Here is a 22,021-nt window from a genome sequence, read left to right on the forward strand (position 1 = left end):
AAAGTCCTTCCTAAAAATATTTATTTGCCAGACATAATAGATAAATTGACTCCAGGCTTAGTCACAGGAAGAAATAATATGCAACATTTCAATAATTTTAAAATAAATCTGGACATACTTTTTGACCCAGTCCATGGGAATGGACACTGTTCATCATGTTCCAGACTCTGCGTTGTATCTCCACTATTGGACCTCCCATCTTCTGTGTCTGACTCTAGACGAGCTTGCTTCCTCGGGGGACCTTCTTCCATGTTAGCTTTATCTTTGTTAAGTCAGAAACCTGAAACATAAAATTCCAGGTTAGTTGAATTCTCATGGAAAATCTGTTCAACCTTTTCTGCAGAAGTGCTTATGGATTAAGGGATACTATCCTTAAGTAAGCTAAGTATTTTCAGCCATTGCTTTTCAAATGAAGAAAGATATTAATCTAATTGCACTATTAGTTTTTCATTCTCAAGTCTAAATTACAGTTCTCAAAATATTTTTCTATTTACCTGGACACAAACCATTACTCATCATAATCTACATTTCATCAAGTAGTAGTTTATTACCTAACTCCCTCATCAAAATCTAAACACTAGCAAAAAGTACCATAGTTTACTACCAAATCTCAATGAGCATGGACCACTAGCAACAATTCTGCTGGTCCTTCAACAGCAGGCACTTTCTGGAAAACTGCGTAGGTTATCCATCATTAAGCAATTATGAAAGTCAAGTTGGTCAAGTTTTTAATAATATAAGAACAGTTCAAATTCTATATTAAAAAAATTCAAATGAGAAAAAATGCTGTTAATTTACCAATTCAAGTCAAAACAAGTTCTTGTGTAAGATATTCTGATAGAGATCATACAATCACAATTTGTCGTAAATTGTAGTTTTCCTAACTATACAAACCTGAGGTCCTTTAACATATGGAATGTAATGCAGCTGGAACCGGTCATAAGCTTTTGAACAAGGAGGTTCGGTAGTTAACTGCTTGACCAGTAGTCGGGTGTCCCGCCTGGCTGGGAGGTGAAGTTTCACTTTGCTTTAGGCCCAGGAACAGTGTAAAGGACCTCAGGTTTGTATAGTTAGAAAAAATACAATTTACGACAAATTGTGATTTGTTCTGACACGTAATACAAACCCTCGGTCCTTTAACTTAAGGAAGACTCACTTATTGGTGGGTGGAATCTGAGTCTTAAGAACAGACTGGTGTTCGTCCGATCTTTGTTCCCTCCCTGGTCGTAAGAGCAGAGGGAGGGATCCTAGCCTCTACCCAGCTGATCGGGGTGTGCACCGCAGGATCAGTGGTCAGACCTCTGGACCAAATTCATAAGAGGGAGGCAAGCATGCCTCTTATGAATAGCAAGCAAGAACTAGTTCCTACTTCAAGAGCCAAATATAAGGTCATGGGTTTGTCTCTTGTTGGCATCCACTCCCCCCCTTGTTGGGGGAGTGGTGGATAACCGCTCCTATCCCTACTGAAAGGGATAGGACGGAGCTCAGTCGCGTAGCTTACCTGCATCGGCCTCCTGTCCAGCGTAGTGACGACCACAGCCCTCTGCCCACAGGTAGAGGAGAGAAAGGGGGAGGAAGAGAAGCCAGTCACGCAAGGATGCGATGCTGTTCTGTCCGCTTGGGAGCTGGGTAAGCTACACAACTTGTTGAGCAGCGACCACGGGTCCCAAGGAAAAGGTGTCCAAGGACCTGTGGGCGATATCCCGAAGATAAAAAGATGTGAAGGTGGTCTGGTTGGCCCAAACCGCTGCCTTCAGCACCTGTGCCACAGAGAAGTTCTTGCGGAACGCAAGGGTTGGACCAATACCTCCGACTTCGTGGGCCCTCTGACGAAGGGTACGGGTGTCGTCACTCTTATCCGAAGCATACCCCTTCCTGATCACCTCACAAAGCCAGAAAGAAAGAGTGTTCTTGGACACCTCCTTCTTGGTAACCCCGGTGCTAACGAAGAGGTGTTGACACTCAGACCTGAGGTAGCGAGTTCTCTTTAGATAGCGCCGTAGCGCCCTCACAGGACAAAGCAGCATATCATCCGCACCATCCTTGGTGAAGTCCTTCAGGGAGGGGAGTGTAAATGACTCGAACCGGTCATCAGGGACCGAAGGGTTATGAGTCTTCGCTACGAAATCCGGGACGAAATCGAGCGTCACCGATCCCCATCCTCATGTGCTTAACATTGAAGGAAAGACCATGAAGTTCCCCTACTCTCTTCGCCGATGCCAGGGCCAGCAAAAATGGTGCTCTGGGGCAGATTAGTACAGATGACCCCAAGTCAGGCAAGGAACTGACATCATAGGCTAGGTTGGGTTAAAAGTAAGGTTAGGATGCATCCATACATTTTACTCCATACGGTAACTCATGGCACCTTGAGTCATGTTAAGATGGGGGCAGGGGGCTGGTCAGACAAGGACTTAGCACCCTGATTAGGCTAGGTAACAATAAAAGTTAAGTATATCTTAGTTTTACCAGACCACTGAGCTAATTAACAGCTTTCCTAGGCATGGCCCGAAGGATTGGATATTTTTACGTGGTTAGGAACCAACTGGTCACCTAGCAAGGGGACCTACAGCGTATTGTGGGATCCAAACCGCATCATACCGAGAAATGAATTTCTAATCACAAGAAATAAATTCCTCTGATTCTGCGTTAGCCGAGCCGAGGATCGAACTTTGGACTACCCGATTGGTGGCCAAGCACAGAAACCACTCATCCAACGAGGAATTAGGTAACAGTAACTTAGGATATATTTCGGAAGTTTTTCTTGTGATATTTTTGTCCCTTATAATGTGATTTGTGACTGATTTACAGTGCTCTGGGTTAGATCAGTACAGTATGTTCGCCTAGGTTAGGGTAGATGACAGGTAAGGTTAGGATGAATCTCTGTGCTTTACTTGACGACTCGTGGCACTCTACAACATGTTATGATTGAGGGGGGAGAGGGGACTGGTCAGACAGACCTAGCACCCTGGGGTTAGGCTAGCCTACAGTAAGTTAGGCTATATCCCAGTAATTGCCCTTTTTGTCCCTTTGTCTTGTGACTGATAACTATGCATTTAGCAAATTGCATACCTAGTGGTTTAAGTATTTAACACCACTTCTGATGGTTAAAGTCTACCATTTTTATTCCCTGTTTGCTTAAAAACCTGGTTTCTTATTGGGGTGTCCCGTAATTTTTATACATGCTAAAAGGGGCTACAGAAAGACAAAAATTGGTGGTCTGTAACATCATCATCACCAAGAAATGCATGAAATAGGGTAAACAATCACGGACGATCCATCGTCATCACGCTGGCCAGGCCTTATTCACTCGATATTTAATTGGTGAAATAAGAATACAATTACAACTTTAAGCATACCATTCAAAAGACTGAAATTTCCTCAACATAATGTGATATATGAAAGCCCCATACAAACTAAAATAGGCACGTGACGCTCTTCGTAAAATATGTTTTCAAGGCAGTTTTGAAATCCAATATGGTGGCAATCGTGAGGCTGGCCGGTCTAAACACGTACAATCCACCATCTTTCCCAGCACTTATCTGAACAATGTTAGTGTATATATGTAACGTTTATTGATCTTACTCAAGATTGCAGTTGCAATCAGCACAATAAAACAACATTTTGTTGCCTATATTATTGAAAGTATGAAAATTTTTATTCCTGGGGGTCATGGTTTGAACTGAATTCATTTTTACCTTGTAATTGGTGGTTTTATCCTTACTGCCATTACAACTGAAACTCCACAGTGCTTATTTGATTGCAATTATACACATTTTGGTCTTAATTCACTCCACATTGCACTTGAACCACATTGCTGTTCCTGGTTCCTAAGTACTCACTCCGCGAACACAGTTACGAGCAGTAGACGACAACACTGATTATGGGTGCAAGGCTTTATTACCTTAATTGTTTACTTTACTTCAAAATGTTTATTTAATTCATGTCTATTATCCCTTTTTTGCAACCAAATTAACCCCGAAAAATTACAAATATTTCGGATGTACCTATACTTAGAGCAGACGGCGCGAGGAAAAATGACTCATCGTTGCTAATCTAGTGGAGCGTCACACATACGCCAATGCATTTACAAACTGTTTCCATGAATTGCTGTAATGTGTATATATACTACAAATAGATACGCTAATTTCACTTATTTCCCTGGTTTTGTGTAAGTCTCATACCCAGTTTGGAGGGTAAACACATACCAATTGACTACACTGATAAACAATTGAAGAGCACAAAACGCCACAAAGAATGCAGTAGTCCCCTTCGAGAAGTATGGTTAGAGGTCGGGTGTACAATTGTTGTGATGAAAGTGCCCCAGCGTCTATGGGTACAAGTGGAGTGCGGATTTAGCACAGGAAATGGGAAGTTTATTGACACAAACAACTCCGCAAACATCGACATGGCGTCAATCTTCTAAATATTCCGACTTGTGAGTAAAAATTTCGAAAGCGTTTTGGTGGTGGGGGCACTGCGTTGGCCATCCTTTTCATTACCGTCTGTTAAATCTTAAAATAAGGCCTTAATTTCTAACTTTGGAGAAAATACTTACTTCGAAAGGAGAGTAGAGGTCTTTAGCTCCTTCTCTGACCAACGACGACTCGTGACTGTATGCAAACTAGGATACACGTAGGCTACATATTATCAGAGTGGATGCAGAGTAGGGAGACAGGGGCATGCATGAGATATCAAAACCTTTCCTAGAATACTGTGTCCTGGCCTCATCAGACCTTACCTTCCTAACCTAACTTAGGGCGCTGTGCCCTAAACTAGCTAGGTTGAACTTTGTCCCCTTGGGCTCCAGCAAAGTAAGACTGGATATCCCTGTCTCCCTAATCAGCATAGGCTACTACCAAGAAATATTTAAAAAAACGATGTTTGCGTACGAATCTCTTCTTTGGAATTACTACTTTTAAGCCAATAAATTGTAACGAAAGGCCTGCTCACCGAAAAAATAAAAAAATAAAAACAAAGAGATACTAGAGTTAACTTCCTGATAAAAATAAACGTTGCATCACACGCACACTACTGAAATGTGTTGAAGTAAATATGTACCGTATAAATTTTTCTCTGGGCTCTAAATGACAGGCGACCTATAAAGTCAAAACAAGGATGGTTCCGTTGCCTTCCGCCTCCACGTCTAACCTGACCCCGTCGACCGTCACCGCAAGAAGACACCATGTAAACAAACCTCTTCTTCTTCTTGGGTTTCTATTCACAACTTGAACAACAAGGCAATGGTAATTAATGCCGTAGTTCTCTGAATCCTGGTAAAACAAAGTCACAGAAAGAAATCACATTCCTAAATAATGACCACCGAGGGTTTTAACCCAGTATGTATGTATGTATCCACCTTTGCGGCTTGTTTAGTATATATGCAAGAGTCGGGGATGGCCGTAAAGATAATGACCCCCCAAGAAATATTGTGAATTTTTCCCTGTGACCATAAATTAATGGGACTTGTTTCCTAGCCAAATTCTGACTTTTATTTCCTGAACTTTCTTCTTAGGCTATTACGAGTCGCTATGAAACATTCTCGATGAGCCGATACTGCAAACTGTCAATTATATACCTTTACCCTTTGGCCTTTAAAACGAAAAAGGAAACCTATATTCATAGATAACTGGAAATTAATGCGGAATCTGAATATCAGTATGTTCATAATGAAAATATAATAATTTTCGGTTTTCAAACACTTCATAAATTCATATATTATATAACAGACTGTTTGGAGTCCTCTTTCTCCCCCTTCAAGATGGATAATACAACATTGATGAACTGCACAGAAATCACACTAAACTGAGGTTCGTTTCTTAAATAAAGGGATGAATTTATTTGCCACAAGGAAATTACTATCGTTAAAATAACCTGAACCAAATCATGTCAATTGGGAATGACGAAAAGTAAAATAAAGTAATTACACTAAATTCAATGAGTTTATGAGTTCTGGCGATCTTGATTAATTTAAAAATGAACTGAAGTTGTGAGAATTATAACATTTAATCAATTTTCTTCAGGGCAATTGCCGGGTAACTGGCGCGTAATATACACATTTTATCTTAATTTTCTTGTAGTAAAAATATAGAATGAAAGTTTGAAAGCCCAAACTTCTACCTCCTGTACAATCTGACCTTTATATTAGGCCCTTGGCACAATTTACAAAAGCCCAGAACGCAATTAGTTTCCTGTCTTAAAACGGGAAGTTTTAGAATACATTCCTTTCATTACCTACAATCCTCCCTCACACAGGACATAGATGCAGCCCTCCAAGAAAGATCAAAATCTCTACTTCTGCTAAGTTTTAGTCACCCAGAAAAGTTGAAATTTTGTACCATGTAAGAAATATACTTTATTCAAGTATCATAACTCTTTTAAAAACCTCTTTAGATACTTTTATCGCCACCTCCTTCCTTATCTTACGTCCTCGTCATCATTCTTCACCATTCTTGAGAATCCTTCGAACTTCATACTTTCAGCAAACTTTTGCACTTAGTCTCCCAAATCCCAGGACATTTTAAACTGAGTAGCAAGGAACTCACTTTATCACAGATGTGGAAATCAGAAAAAAGGGAGATTGAGAGAATGTATAAGAAATAAGTAATGCAGCAGAGCAAAACTTTGAAATAGAACACCGTACGTGAGCAGCAATAAAACAAAGACCCAAAAAATTTGTCTGTCACCACACACACACACACACACACACACACACACACACACACACACACACACACACACACACACACACACACACATATATATATATATATATATATATATATATATATATATATATATGTATATTATATATATGTATGGTTGTATGTATGTATGCGAGTGCTAGTGTACTTATATTTCGAAATCATGAATATGCGAGCCCTGAAAAAGGATTCCGTTCGATGCTGGTGAAATTATTATTAAGGTTCACGAGCTGAGCCCCGAAAACGATGAATTTCTATTTCTAGAAAGTCTTTTTATACTATTTTTCCCTCGAGTCCCTGTCATGGTTTGGTTCTATCATAAAAAAAACGTAAGCAATGCCTCTAAAAGATTTATTAGCTGCGATGCCGTCCCATGGCAGAGGCTTTATCAAGTCTTCATAAAATCTTCGGCTGCTGTGCCTCTTTTCAAGCCTGCAGACAATTCTGCAAGCAAACGAAGGGTCTATAAAAGATACGTTCTGCACAAAAAACCCAAGCTCTCTCTCTCTCTCTCTCTCTCTCTCTCTCTCTCTCTCTCTCTCTCTCTCTCTCTCTCTCTCTCTCTCTCTCTCTACCGAGTTCAGTTCATAGAAGCAGTTTTGCAAGGGCTTTCCGGCCTTATTTGTCCCGAGAAACGTAAAAAGCTTCTGAAAGACCTGTTCATCTTACCGAGTAGGGTTCGCCTGACTGGCAATGGCGATCCCACGCAAGAGAGATGGACACTTTTCGCTGACAACCCCGTGTTATTCATCTCCCAACAAGGCGGATTATATCGCAAGGCTGCACTTACCAGTCCATGCAAACCATGCATAATCTTGGTGTTGAGACTCTCCCGGCGACTGAAGAAAGGGAGACAGCGGCTTTTCATTTGCAACAACGATTTGCAATAGTTTCACTATCACTGAAATCCTAAATATAATCGTAAGTTTATATAATATTTGTGGGTCTATTTTCTGGGAAACTTCTGACCAAATCACCATCATCACAAAGGTATTGTAAACGTCCATACACGTGACAACGGCACGTGGATTCTGACGTTAATTGAAATGACCCTATGCGTAACATCACTGTGAGGTCATTGACCCGCTCTTGTTATGGCTCAGGTTGTCAACTTGCATTATGGAGGCTCACGACTTCAGTGTCAAAGCAAAGCTTCTGGTTTCCGCACTTTGACAAAACGGAAAACCGTTCCAAATACAATCCTGAACCATCATCACTTGCAGTCAAACAGCTAGCTGTCAGGACAGCATAGCTTCTTAGAGAACGCGGATGAAGTAACCTGTTCAAGTTGAAACTTTGCCTTTTAAACTGTAACAGGTTAGAGTTTCTTGTTGGTTATTCATCACTAAAGTCTAGTGGGGAAACTTTCGGCCAAGACGTCATCACCTTTGGGCTTCGGAGCTGCAATTGAAGAGGCAGACTGACATTTTCTTCAAGTGACACAATTTCTGGGTAACAGATACGGGGAACAAATAAACTTGCGTCACTTACGCTACGTAGCATTATTGCAACGTAAAACGTTCAATCACGATATAGTTTCCGTTTCTACTCAAGAGATAAGTAAGCCATAATTCAAGGTCTGTCAATGATTATTCATGTCATTCATTTATGATAGCAACCGATAATTCTTATTGTCATCACTTTACGGAAAATCCAGCAAATTCTATCAGTGTCAGTTGGACATACCTTCAAGTGACAAAGGAAGTGATGCAAAATTCACTGACTAAAACTCCATACTATTTTTCGCCCGAAATCAAAGCATCGGTGGCCAAACAAATAATCAAGAATATCGTCGCTTCAAACTTAGTGGGGGAAGAAATTGTCTTAAAAATGTTGTTTTCTCCTTTGTAAACAAATGAAAGTTTTAGCGCAAGCGGAAGTTATAGTAATAAATAATAATAAAAAAAAAAAAAAAAAATTCGCGAACAAGACCATTGTGAGAAAAGCTCAATTTCTGGAGAGAAATACAATTACAAAAACTAAGCTGATCTATATATATATATATATATATATATATATATATATGTATATATACACGTATATATATATATATATATATATATATATATATATATATATATATATATATATATATATACGTGTGTGTGTGTGTATGAGAGTACGTCCATGAAAACTAAGGGGAAAGGCAAGAGAGTTTTAATTCTAGTAGTGTCTAATTTATCACTTTCAGTATAATCACTTTTTTTTTACACAGCACCTGCTTTTACAATATTAGAACACAAATATATATACACAAATATTGAGTAAATTATATTTTATACCTCTACAGGGAAAGCCAGAGGTTTTGATCGTCAGTGAGAAAAATGAAAGGCAGCGTTCAAAGATTGACTGCAGCTGACGGATTCACGCTGTGCGAGGGAAGAAGCAGTTTTTTTTTTTTTTTGCAGAACGACTGCGCGAATGAGTTAGAGTGAAAAAACAGTGTTTTCCATATTGGGTGTAGGAAGGTAAAATACTGGAGCAGGGAAGTATAAGTGTAAATTATGGTCCAGGTTTCGGAAAAAAAGTTCGAGGGAAAAGTCTTAATCCGTGCCTGACTGAAAATGAAAATAAGAGAAAGTTTCATGGACCGTGGCTGAGAGTTTCATACAGAATTATATGCAGTACATGAACACCTTTTAAACGTACGGGCAAGGTCTATCGAATACCTATAATTCTATAGACCTTGCGTATTAAAAATTATTTTATCGAAATGATTAAAACTGATTAAAAATGCTTTTATAGAAAATCTGTGTTCAAATTAACAGTCCGCGAGCGACAGGCGACTGAAGGATAATAATGACACAATTCAAATTTGATACAGGAGTGATGGAACCTTCTAATTGCATGAAATGAAATCGGAAATAAAACAGGAAATTTTGTTCTGCGACGAATTTAAAGTATTTTGACCGTTTCCATAAGCTTCCTATGTCAACACACACACACACACACACACACACACACACACACACACACACACACACATATATATATATATATATATACGTATATAAATATATATATATATATATATATATATATATATATATATATATATATATATATATATTATGTAGTTACATACACAAATTATATTTATGTATATATAATATATATGCATATAATATACATATACGTAATGCACACATACACAATATATACATACACACACACATATATATATATATATATTATATACAATGTGTGGGTATGCCATTCATTAACACCAACTGATATTCACGTAGTGAGGTGAGTGAATGTACAATTGTGCAAAACCCTACATCAACAAAGCTATAATTCTGTCAGAAAAAGAAAATTGAAACGAGGGAAATTTTAATATCTAAAACCCAACACACTCGTTACATTAAACACCTGAGCTATACCGACTCGGCCAATGTTCCCCGCGTATGCCACCAAATTTTTGCCACCAAATTTTATTCAGCGGATAAGCTCCCAAGATTATGACATGAGATATTAATGATATCGCCCGTAATTTCATTCCAGAAATGAATTTGAGTTCATTGCAATATTGCAAAATAGGATTAAGCTGCTCAACACACCTGAAATGCAGGATTCCGATAGCGACTGTTTCATTATTTTTAGGATTTATTTTAGGATTTCGGACGCATTACATTACCGTTTGGCTTGGAATACTCGTAATTGGAATTCTAAATCAGTTGACGGGAGGAATGTTCAGTAACTTAAAAGTCTGCTATGTCGTGATTCTTTTTTTTTTTTTTTTTTTTTACCGATTCTGTAAAATAACTGATTAAACGTAACAGCTTTAAATGGTGAATTCTTATGCTATAGACAAATATCAGTATCTGATAATTTGCTCTTAAGCGATAAAAACAAGGCGTGATCCGACTTCCAGCTTACTCCGGACGCGTGTAAGATTTTCCCCTCACACATAAGTTGTAAACATTACATTCGTAACTTACCGTAAATTGAAACGTGCTAAAATCTACAGTCAAATAGAGGGTTGTTTCACCAACGAAAATTAAAATAAATACGCTATATTTAATTAGATGTAATTGTTCAGTACTGTTCAACATTCACATAATTTATCCTTAACATTTCAGTTCTCATAAATAAATCATGAATATCCTATCCTAAAATTCCTGTATCTTTAACTAGACGCGAAACACCTTTTTCAGACCTTTTTAGGCTCTTCCATAGACCTTTCCTAACCCCTCCCCACCCCCCACCCCCGCAACAAGAACAGCAACAACATCAAAGTATAGCTGGTTCACTTAAGGTAGATTCTTGGATGAGCCTTACTCTTACGAGACGTTTGTCTGGTGGCCGCTGATTGGCTGGTACCGGGAGGTAGGCAGCTCCTAGCCAATCAGAGGCCGCCTAACTAACGTCTCGTAGGTATAGGGCTCACCCAAGAATCTACCTTAAGTGAACCAGTTATAGTTTGTAATGTTACTCCCCGAGTAGGTGAAAATCACAATTTGTTCTTAAACTATATAAAAAAATCAGTATCTAACAATTTGTACTCATCTGTCTGGAAAACCCCAAATAGCATGGACATATCTAACAAGCTGTCTCTACCAAGAATGCTTTATGTTGAAAAAAATTGCACAGAAGGAGGGTGTGAGTTCCCAAGCCAAGATAGCGACGGTTGGAGTCAAGAAGGGAACCTGGAAGTCTCGTCAAAAACAGCCAACCCGACTAGGGATCAAGCCAAGAAGAAATTGACAAAAACTTCAAATAATAAGCAAAATACCAGCTTTACACAAAAACAAATAAACAGATAATATAAATTTACAAAAATAATGTTACATCAAAGCATACGATTGAAAAACTCAAAAGAAATAAAAAAAAACACTGGCAATTCTGTGTATGTATGTATGTATATATATATATATATATATATATATATATATATATATATATTATATATATATATATATATATATAGTATTGTAATATCATCTTAAATTATTTCTTTGGTTTCTCTTAACGTAAGTTAAATTTTTTTTTTTTTTGTCTTTCAAGTCTCGAGAAACTGCTTGTTGATTCTTTTCGCTCCCCTCAAGGGTTTTGTTTTTGTTGTTATAGTTTTATTTATCCGCTCGTTTCCCTCTTTTCGTTTCAACGAGTGGAGGATCGTCTTCGGTAATTGCCTCTTTCGCCTGATGGTTTTACGCTGTCAAACGTACTTAATGTGGGAGAGGTTTTCATCATGGAAGGTTAATCGTTACGGTTCCCCGAAGGGAGGTTCAGCATCACCCATTTATGCCGCACTCTTCGTCACTTTTCTGCAACATTGCCTTCTGGCCACGGACAGGACTTTGAGACGCTCGCTTTCACTTTTATAAAAACGCCAGGCTGCTGTTGGTGGTGAGGGTTTGTCCCGTGCCCTCTTGTGCGAGTTTGTCTGTGGGCCTTCATTATTTTTGCCTCCGTATGACCAAGGCCCAGACCTTGCATCGACGACGACGACGAGTGCACTGCTGTATCCTCCGGGAATCGTCAGGAGGCCTTCAGAGGCCGGAGAAGGGTGAGCATCCCTTTTGCCCTTATATACTTTCCCCTTTACGTGAGTGGACTCATAAATGTTTTTGAGTGTTGCTGCCAAGCATCAAGTGGAGGCTCCCGCGAGAGCCTTGTAGACGGTTTTCTTCGACTGAAGCAGTTTCAGTGAGATTTTGATATGATTTGATGAACAATTAATTACGTATCGATTGGATGAACTAAGGTGTATCCTAATTATTTTTGTTGTTGTTGTAAATTATTAGTGTTAAGGAAGGAAAAGTCAGTTATTAGTATTAAGTTTCTTGGCTTTTTTCTCCACCTATCGTGTACACGTGAGTGAGTGTTGATTTCGTTCTTCTACTGTGGCATTTCTCTCTTACTCTGCGGTATAATAGTTAGGTAGGAGTTTAAGGTATGTGAGGACAATTATTGTATATGCTTGGGTGCTTATTTTTCTAGTTCCTCAAGCAGGTTTTCGAGGACATTTTCTCTGAATTTTATTTGTGAATAAATAAGTGTAAAATTTAGACATTTTCTTTTTTTTTGTCTCCCCCTTTGAGTGTTTCGTTACCTGAAGTCTTGTGTATAGTAAATCTTTGTCTGGACTGGCAATTGATTTATTGAACGGAGGACCTGTTTTAAAAAAAATAGAGTAATGACAATAATTTATTGTCTCTTAAAGAAAGTTCATAACAGTATATATATATATATATATATATATATATATATATATATATATATATATATATAATACAGAATTCTGATTTCGAATTAAATCTATTAAAAATGGTGGAATCAACCAGTCATAAATAGAATATGCTCGCTAATGCACAACCGCATATTCTGGCAAGCATTTAATTCGCATTCTCTTAAAACAAAAGAAGCTTAATTCAGATGCATAAGAGCTCTTGGTTTCAACTTACGCAGGTAAGCACTGATATATCAGATCTAGATTTCTCTCTCTCTCTCTCTCTCTCTCTCTCTCTCTCTCTCTCTCTCTCTCTCTCTCGTTCTGAAGGGGAGGGGGTTGTTTAACTCTTTCTCTCCTTTTCTCTCTATTTTTCTCTTTTTCTCTCTCTCAATTTCTCATTTTCCTCTCTTTCTCTCTCTATTTATCTCTCTTTCTCTCCCAATTTTTTATTCTCTCTCTCAATTTTTATTCTCCTCTCTTTCTCTCTCTATTTTTGTCTCTTTCTCTCCCTCCCTCTCTCTCAATTTCTCATCCTCCTCTCTTTTTCTCTTCTCTATTTTTCTCTCTGTCTCCCCCCTTTCTCTCTCTCTCTCTCTCTCTCTCTCTTTCTCTCTATCTCTCTCTCTCTCTCTGTCTTTCTCTCTCTCTCGTTCTGAAGGATGGGGGGTGAGGGGGTGCCGATATTCGACGTAACAACTTGAAAAGTGATCCCTTCCTGGAGACTAAAAAAAGAAGTCGAGGATTTAGAAGGCATTAATATTCATGAGAGGCTCAATACCTTTGTTTAGGCGTCGTCAGACCTGGAAGGTTTGTTTTTGCCAGATGTCATTCCAGTGTTTGCTTGGGAACGGCTTCCGAATCCGACGGAGAGACGCGGCAACAGATTATTATTATCAATTCCGCGCCGAGGGAAGCTTTCAATACCTTTGATAGTCAACTTATTTTATGATGGATTTCATCTCGGTGGTTCCTTGTTGTTTCACTACTGTTGTTACGCAGACAAATTGTTAATTTCTACCCTGGAGAGTTTTTTTTTTTTCTAGAACGTCAGCGTTTACAGATAATGAAGAGGTGCTATAGTAGATTCACATTAACCGTGCATCTGATGTCTAGGCCCGTCCCTTACGGCGCTCCCGATTGGCTGTTGATAAGCCAATCACAGGGCTGGAAACTCTCAGCTCTCGAGACAGTTCACACAGGGAGGGCAGGATGTATGTTCCACCTCTCATGAGGGATACTTTTGAAAGACGTATCCCTCAGGAGAGATGGAACATACATCCTCCCCTATGTGAACTCTCTCGAGAGACTGACAGTTTCCAGCCCTGTGACTGGCTAATCAACAGCCAATCAGGAGCGTCGTAAGGGACGGGCCTAGACATCAGAAATTGTTAGAAGAGAGTGGAATGTGAGTTGGGAGAACGAAAATACGAACGGAGGCACAGTAAGTAAAAGGAATGAAAGGTGTCGCAGCTAGGGGCCGAAGGGATGCTGCGCAGAACTTTGAGCAATGCCTACAGTGCACTGCGCGTGAGGTGCTCTGATGGAACTAACACCTCCAGCCCCATATCGCCCCCCTCTCCCCCCCCCCTTTCTAAAACATAAACACATACTAAAGAATTGTGATGCAAAAGTTTCAAACACCAGTCGAGAACAAAAGCAAAATGAGCGTTACCAACGAGTTACCCGACGCCCTGGAGGGGACGGACCAGCCAATAAAACACCTGTTAATTTGGCATTCGTTAGGAATCATCGTCCGTGTAACTCGAAATGAAGAGCAACTGGTCATTTCACCTTCCAATCAAAGCCAATGATGGACATTGTAGCGAGAGGTGGGGGAGAAAATACGTCAACATGAGCAGTAGCTTTATTGTTAAGTTCCATTTTTCCAGAGAGGTGGAACAAGAGGTCGATGTGGAAGACGCATTCACTCACACAGAGTTCGCACTGTCATTGGGGTTGGATGTCACAACGAGACAGGGGCAGCTGAGGCAAATCAATCGAGTTTTCTGCACAGCGTCCAACCAAGGACACGGAAAGCAGATCTATCTTTCGGTGGTCTCGGTAAAGTGCTGGTGGCCTGTCTTATACCGTTGCCAGACGCACGATGACGGCTAACTTTAACCTTAAAATAAAAACTACTGAGGCTACAGGACTACAATTCGGTATGTTTGATGATTGAAGGGTGGATGACCAACATACCGATTAGCAGCCCTCTAGCCTCAGTAGTGTTTAAGATCTGAGGCGGACAGAAAAAGTGCGGTCGGACAGACGAAGCCCGAACGATAGTTTTCTTTTACAAGCAGAAAGGAAGACTATTATCAAGGTCGGCTGTTCTAGTTCCCTACCGAGAGGTTAGGTCTGAATATTTTTGGAGAAGCAGCTTTACTTTTGTCCTTTCCCCCTTTTTATGGAAGCAACGAGTAACTCAGTGATTCAGGGAATTGGGACAAAGCCGAAGAAATTGATCAAACTAGACTTGGTGAACAAACTGAAGAACATCTTCGCTTGAACTTCTGAAGGTCCAGTTGCACGACATCCTCTGAAGGGAGAATGATCTGCAATAACACCATCAATACCTTAAAAGTTAATGAAAATAATAACTGCAGCAGAAAAAAACCACAAAAGTAGCAACACTAATAATAATATATTAATCATATCGACCGTAAAGGGAAAAGCAACAACAACGTTTATAATAATAATAATAATAATAATAATAATAATAATAATAATAATAATAAAATAACACAGTGGGAGGAATATACATTCGATTCCAGGCAATTCATCCACTAATTTTTCCCTACCGAGACGATATTTTGACACAGCCAATAATATGATAACCGTCAAGAGCTGACAGAAGCCTTATGGAGTATAGCAGACGATATCAAAAACATAAAAAATAAAAAATAAAATAGGAGTCATCTCACTGAATGATATGAATGTGCCGGTGGTGTTTATTGGCCGCTGAATTTTACATCAAGCAAAAAAAGAACTTTTCTGAAAAGTACCGAAATGTGCACAAGGAAATCTATAACAACGTCATTGAAATCGGTACCAGACTGAATAAGAGGTGGACCAGACATTCAACTGCATGTATATGGAATCGGGATATATATATTTATATATATATATATATATATATATATATATATATATTATTTATATATATTATATATATATATATATATATATATATATATATATATATATATATATATATATATATATATATAAAGATCGCCAAGCAAAATACAACTCAGTTTTTCCGTTCCGACCATATGGCCGCCGTATGCGGCAAATCTCATAACATTCGCTGTTGATGAGGCCGGGCTGGCTCGGTTGGGGGTCAAAAAGCCAGCTATATTACATGAGCAGCGATAGCCTCCAAAGCGTTGGCCCTGTCTCATATACACTCATTTTTAATCTTAATCTCCGAGTCAGGCCTCTAAGCTCGGTTATTGTGGTACTCAACATTCCTGGTCCGCTTTAAACGATCCTAAATTTATTGCTTGCTTCTTTGGTGGTATGTTTGGTTGGGTTATAAGGCACTCTGAGTTTAGGTTGTAATGCAGTTTCGATTGGCTGCACGAGTCACGATACATGACATGTAATCAATGATTGGGGGAAGGGGGTACGCGTTTGAAACCTACCCTTATCTAAGTTGGGTCAAATGATGGCCACGCGCCAAATTTTGTCTAGATTGGTCGAGCGGTTCGGATTTCTATAGCACACAAACATACCATATATATATATATATATATATATATATATATATATATATATATATAATTATGCAATATAGAAATTTATTTTATATACATATATATCATACATTTTTCATATACATACATACATACAATTATTATGACATGTTTTTATAACATCAGTTTTAAGAAACATACTATATTATATATATATATATATATATATATATATATATATATATATATATATATATATTGAATATAATGAATGGCATTGTCGCTTCTAGAAAGTCGGATCTTTAATAAAAAGAGTATGGCCAGCAGAAACTTCAGCATTTTTCGTTAAAACTTTTATTTTTATCCAACGCCTACGTTTCGGGATACAAATCCCATCTTCAGGGCTAAAAACAGGGGAAAAAATTAAAATTCTGTACATTAAATCAGACTAAAATGGGGCACAGTAATAAATTATGCATTTTTAAAAGAATTATATAGATTAATTAAAAATATATCAGTGAAATTCGAATTTTATATAAAAGTAAGACGGTAACTAATTGAATAAGAGATCAACAGTAAAAAGCAAAGATACTAAGTACAATGACACTTTCAAAATAAATAAACAAACAAAACACTTAAAAACACAAACCACACGTGAACAACTAAGAAAATTACATTATTACTAAAGACAGGAGAAAAATATTGAATCCTAACAGGCAAAAAATTTCTGTATATGATTACAAAAGGAGAAAAAAATTAAACATTAAAATATATATATATATATATATATATATATATATATATATATATATATATATATATATAAAGGCGGACACAAAGCAAAAAATAGCGAAACGAGAACTCACCGGTACAGAAGTATAGATAAGACTGAATAAGTATTATTTATTTTTGACAAACGGGGAGAGGCAAATACAAAGGCGAGAAGGTAGAAAGGGCGAATGGTCTATTAAGTAATGTTCAGTTGTACAGCAGTTGAATGGTTGTTGAGGGTTGGTGACAATTGTTTAATGAAGAGGGACTCGAGAATGGGTAATGACCGGTTATCTATTGCTTGTGATAAGATTTTAAAATCATTGTACTGAATGTTATGTTTACATTTTATTGCATGGTTGCGTATTGCAGAAAATTCTTTCTTAGATAAAGTTATTCCTGTTCGGTGACTGACACCCCGATGGCAATCGATGCGAACCTTCAACAGCCGACTCGAATTACCGACATAGGTTCCCAAATTACATTTGGGACAAGTAAACAAATATACCGTTGAAGATCGCATCAACTGCGGTAGGGTGTCCTTGAACTTGAAAAGACATCTGATTTTTAAGGGGTTCTTGAAGATAAAATTAAATTTAACATATGGGTACATGTTGCTGAGTACGACGGTGAGCTCTCGTTTTACAAGTTTATATGTTGAACAAAAAGGCAAGGATATATACAGTTCTTTTTTTATTATTATATAATATATATATATATATATATATATATATATATATATGTATGTAATGTAGTAATTTATTTTATATACATTTATATCATACATTTTTCATATACATACATACATTATTATGACATAAATTTTTATAACATCAGCTTTAAGATCACTGCATGGACAACGTCCTATATGCCAAAATACAATTCCATGACGGAAAATAAAAAAAAAAATAAAATAAAAATAAGTACATGCGTCGTGTCATTTCAATTTAAAACGTACTCTGCCCTATCACTCACAAAAAAAGGATAAAAATGCAATACTGTACATGATATACAGATGCAAATCAGTCCGGCGTGCAATCATCCCTTGGATTTGAAAGGGCTTCAAAATTAAAATAGATCACAGGCAGCGTTTGAAAATCATTTCAATAACTAAGGGGTTTCTTAACAGCGCGAAGCCAACCATTTAATGTCCATCAGATTCATACGTAGGAGGTGTGATTTCACCGCAGGCTGATGTGTACATCAAAGAGCTGGTTATTCCGCATCCTTGTTTTATAATTGATTATACCTCTGAACTTTCAGATATTTCATGATCATTTCACATCACTTGAATCTCAGGATCTTATTGGCTTCCAAAGCAGTATGAATTGATGTCACTTCAACCGAAAACTAACATATGAGCTTTCTCTCTCTCAGGCGATATCGTAAGGTTTCAACGTATTTGTAACTTCACTTATTTTCGCTCACTCGGGGAGGAAACCTATAAACTACTTTGTTGCTGTTGTAGTTGCTGTAGTTCTTGATGGGGCGGAAGGGAAGCCCTATTGAAAAGCCTAGAAAGGTCTGAAAAAGGTGTCTCGCGTTGAGTCAAAGATACAGGAATTTTGGGATAGGATATTTATGTTTTATTTATAAGAATGAAAGTGTGAAAAATAAAGAATGTGCATGTCAATCAGTACAGACTAATCATTTCCAATAAAATACAGCGTATTTATTTTAATTCGTTAGTGAAACAATGTGCTATTTGACCTTAGATTTTATCAAGCGCCTAGAGTAAGCTGGAGGTCGAATCACACCTTGTTACAGTTCTGCATAAGCCATATTTTTGCCTCGTTGCAAATTGTATAATTTCTGATTTGCTGCTTCAAAGCAAGGGTCCCTGCGTGTTTAATCATGGCTTAATCTAAAACAACAGGCAACAAAGGGATATTCCTTTCTACTTTGTTTTCGGGTTGTTTTGATAAATAAAGCCCAGACTGTAATATCTGCTTCATTTGAGGTACAACTGAATTATTATTGACCTTCTGAGGAGGGTACAGTAAATGAAAAAAATGAGACACTGCTTGTGATTCTAGATTAACTTCGATCCTTTTGAAACTTCATAGAAGATATATACAATAGTGAATATAGTGAATGATGGGCCATTACCCATCATTCACTATTGTATATATCTTCTATGAAGAAGTTTCAAAAGGATCGGTAATATTCACACACAAAAATTAAGTTACAGAAACACAAACACCAAATGGTCTTTATATAGACAAAACTGCAAAAAGTACACAAATACAGAACACCTGCTGAGAATACAGAATATGAGAAGGAGTCCACTAAAACACCTCCAGGTTCTCCAGTAAGTGATGAACCGATTCCAGCCGAAGTTCCTCACTGGACGAGTGGGTTGCATACCCATCTATCTATTGGTGGCCCGAGTTCGCTCGCCCGCTGCTGCCAATGCGAAATTTATTTCCGGTTATTTCCGGTGATTAGAAATTCATTTCTCGATAGAATGTGGTTCAGATCCCACAAAAATCTGTAGGCCCCGTTGCTGGGTAAAATATTAGTTCCCAGCCACGTAAAAAAAAAAAAGTCTAATTCTTCTGACCTGCCGTAGGAGAGCTGTTAATCAGCTCAGTGGTCTGGTTATACTAAGATATACTTCCAGCCGAATTTTCCAACCAGTCAGATGTTCCAACTGGAATCAAGACGAATGATAGGACTTGGATTTGCTGTAGGAAAATAAAGCAACTGACTGACACTCGAGAAGAAAAACTGTGACCTACTCATCACATGAATGTAGTGATGTGGAAAAATTCAAAAGTGCTGCTACGTGTTACTGGTAAGGAAGGTTTCTACGGAGCAGTATTCCTAAATGTTGAGGGTAAAGACCTCCAAAGAGTACTACTGATATCACTGAACATGTTACGCTATTTACGATCTATAAAGGTCTTTTTTTTTTTTTCAACCCTAACAGAGCAATGCGACAGACAGGAAGACAAAGCTTTCGCAAAACCTTTCACAAAGTGCAACGTAACAGACGATAGTGTCTTGAAACAGAAAGACATTAAAATGATTGGCTTTCTTGAAGATGAGTTTCATTCGAAATTTGCTGAACGAGATCCGTCATTACTATCGTGAGGTTTCTTGGAAACAGTTAATAAATGCACAACAAAACTCTTGTCATGTATACACGTTACAGTGTCAAATTGCTCACAGTACTTTGCGCATCTTCTTAGAGCTACCCGAAGTAGACCGAGTGAGTAGCTAAGTTTGGAAATGTTAACTGACTGTGCCTTTCAAAGCAGACCAATCTTTTTCACCTCTCTACGCATACAATTTATGGTTATGAATGCCTTTAGAAGTTATAGAGAGAGAGAGAGAGAGAGAGAGAGAGAGAGAGAGAGAGAGAGATCGCCACTGTAGTATGGAAACGGCCGTAGCGGGACAGTTCCCGCCTTGCAGCGATAGCGACAGCTAGCGGGCGGGTTGGTCTTGGAGGCTCAGTGTAACCCGAGCCAGCATTAGCAATACACGTGAGAGAGACAGGAGAGAGAGCACTCACCGCACGGACAGAGAGCGAGAGAGACAGGACGCTGGATGGTTGGTTTGCTTAGTCCCAAATCACCTGTTGCTTTGGCATTACGCCACTTTTTTCACGGGGCAACAGGTTCTTCCTCTTATTCTTTGGCAGAAGTCATTTGCTGCGGAGTCCATTCTCGTCTGCCGAATGAAATCAAACGCTGTCTCAGGTCGTTGACAAGACTTGACAAGGAACTTCTAGACTGAGCATGATGGAATCAGTCTGTATTTCGGGGTTTTTACTGAACTCTACATCTGAAACCGACATCTGAAACTTTAGAATATTAGACATGATAGCAGGAATTTCTCGTTAGCATCGAGACAAACTATATCATCTTTGGCAATACTGTACTACTTCTGTTTCCTACGAAGTACTTCTGATCCCAGAAAAGAAAAGAACAATCAAAGGTGTGTAGATTAAATCTGGGAATTAAACAGAAATGACGAATCCTTATCTAAACAGCTTGAGGAGTAATCAAATCGGATAAAACTTTGAAAAAACAAATCGATTTAGAAGAAAGCACGAAGAAAACGGACGTAGACACATGCAGAACAACAATACGAAGAGCGGTTTTCTGTTCTGTCGAAGCCAACTGAACTTGACCGAATTTTAACTTCAGAAAAACTTCAAAAGACTCGATTTTTTTTTGTTGCTTATACCAAAAGTTTGACTGAAGAAGAAACAGTACTGCAAGTAATCTGCTGAGATGACTCGACTGATTTCGTCGCCCTACCCAGACTGATTTAACTGACTTAATTAACCATCTGACGGAAGTTCTCAAGTGCAAATAAGGTCTTCTTGGAAGGATATGGCGTTCACGGTAAGTCACATCCGGCGATAGTTATGAATTGCAATGTCTTTCAGTTGAATCTAATTAAGGCTCAGGTCGGGAGGAAATAACAGCAGAATGATTAGGAATGTAATTCTAATTATAAAAGTGAAACGAATAACAGGAAAATGATCAGTAACCTAATTATCTCATTAACTTGCTAAGCGATTATTTCAGAACGTGACTTCAATATCTTAATCTTATCTGGGTTTGCCGCTTGGGTTCGGATATCAATTCAAAAGAAAAGAATTATATTCATCACCAGCAAATGAGACAAGTAATACGTTACTTAACGGAGGTGAACGT

At 38.2% G+C, this 22,021-nt stretch overlaps 2 protein-coding genes across 5 annotated transcripts in view; one reads left to right on the forward strand and one right to left on the reverse strand.

The window, feature by feature from the left end:
- LOC135210525 (microprocessor complex subunit DGCR8-like) overlaps positions 1 to 22,021 on the reverse strand; it is a 215,323-nt gene that overhangs the window by 13,018 nt on the left and 180,284 nt on the right. For 2 of the 4 annotated variants that reach the window (XM_064243401.1, XM_064243400.1), the window contains one exon: positions 119 to 280. In XM_064243401.1, the coding sequence (XP_064099471.1) occupies positions 119 to 251 (133 nt within the window). In that variant the 5' untranslated portion in view covers positions 252 to 280. Of the gene's footprint in view, positions 1 to 118; positions 281 to 4,555; positions 4,992 to 5,058; positions 5,180 to 22,021 lie in introns of those variants that run through there. The other 2 variants (XM_064243399.1, XM_064243402.1) reach the window with 2 other exon arrangements.
- Positions 20,774 to 22,021, forward strand: part of LOC135210524 (neuropeptide CCHamide-1 receptor-like) — a 119,076-nt gene continuing 117,828 nt past the window's right edge. Inside the window, exon 1 of the mRNA XM_064243398.1 lies at positions 20,774 to 21,706. The gene's annotated coding sequence lies outside the window, so the exon portion shown is untranslated. The remainder of the gene's footprint in view (positions 21,707 to 22,021) is intronic.

Source organism: Macrobrachium nipponense, chromosome 39 (assembly GCF_015104395.2).
Source record: "Macrobrachium nipponense isolate FS-2020 chromosome 39, ASM1510439v2, whole genome shotgun sequence".
Classification (NCBI taxonomy): Eukaryota; Metazoa; Arthropoda; class Malacostraca; order Decapoda; family Palaemonidae; genus Macrobrachium; species Macrobrachium nipponense.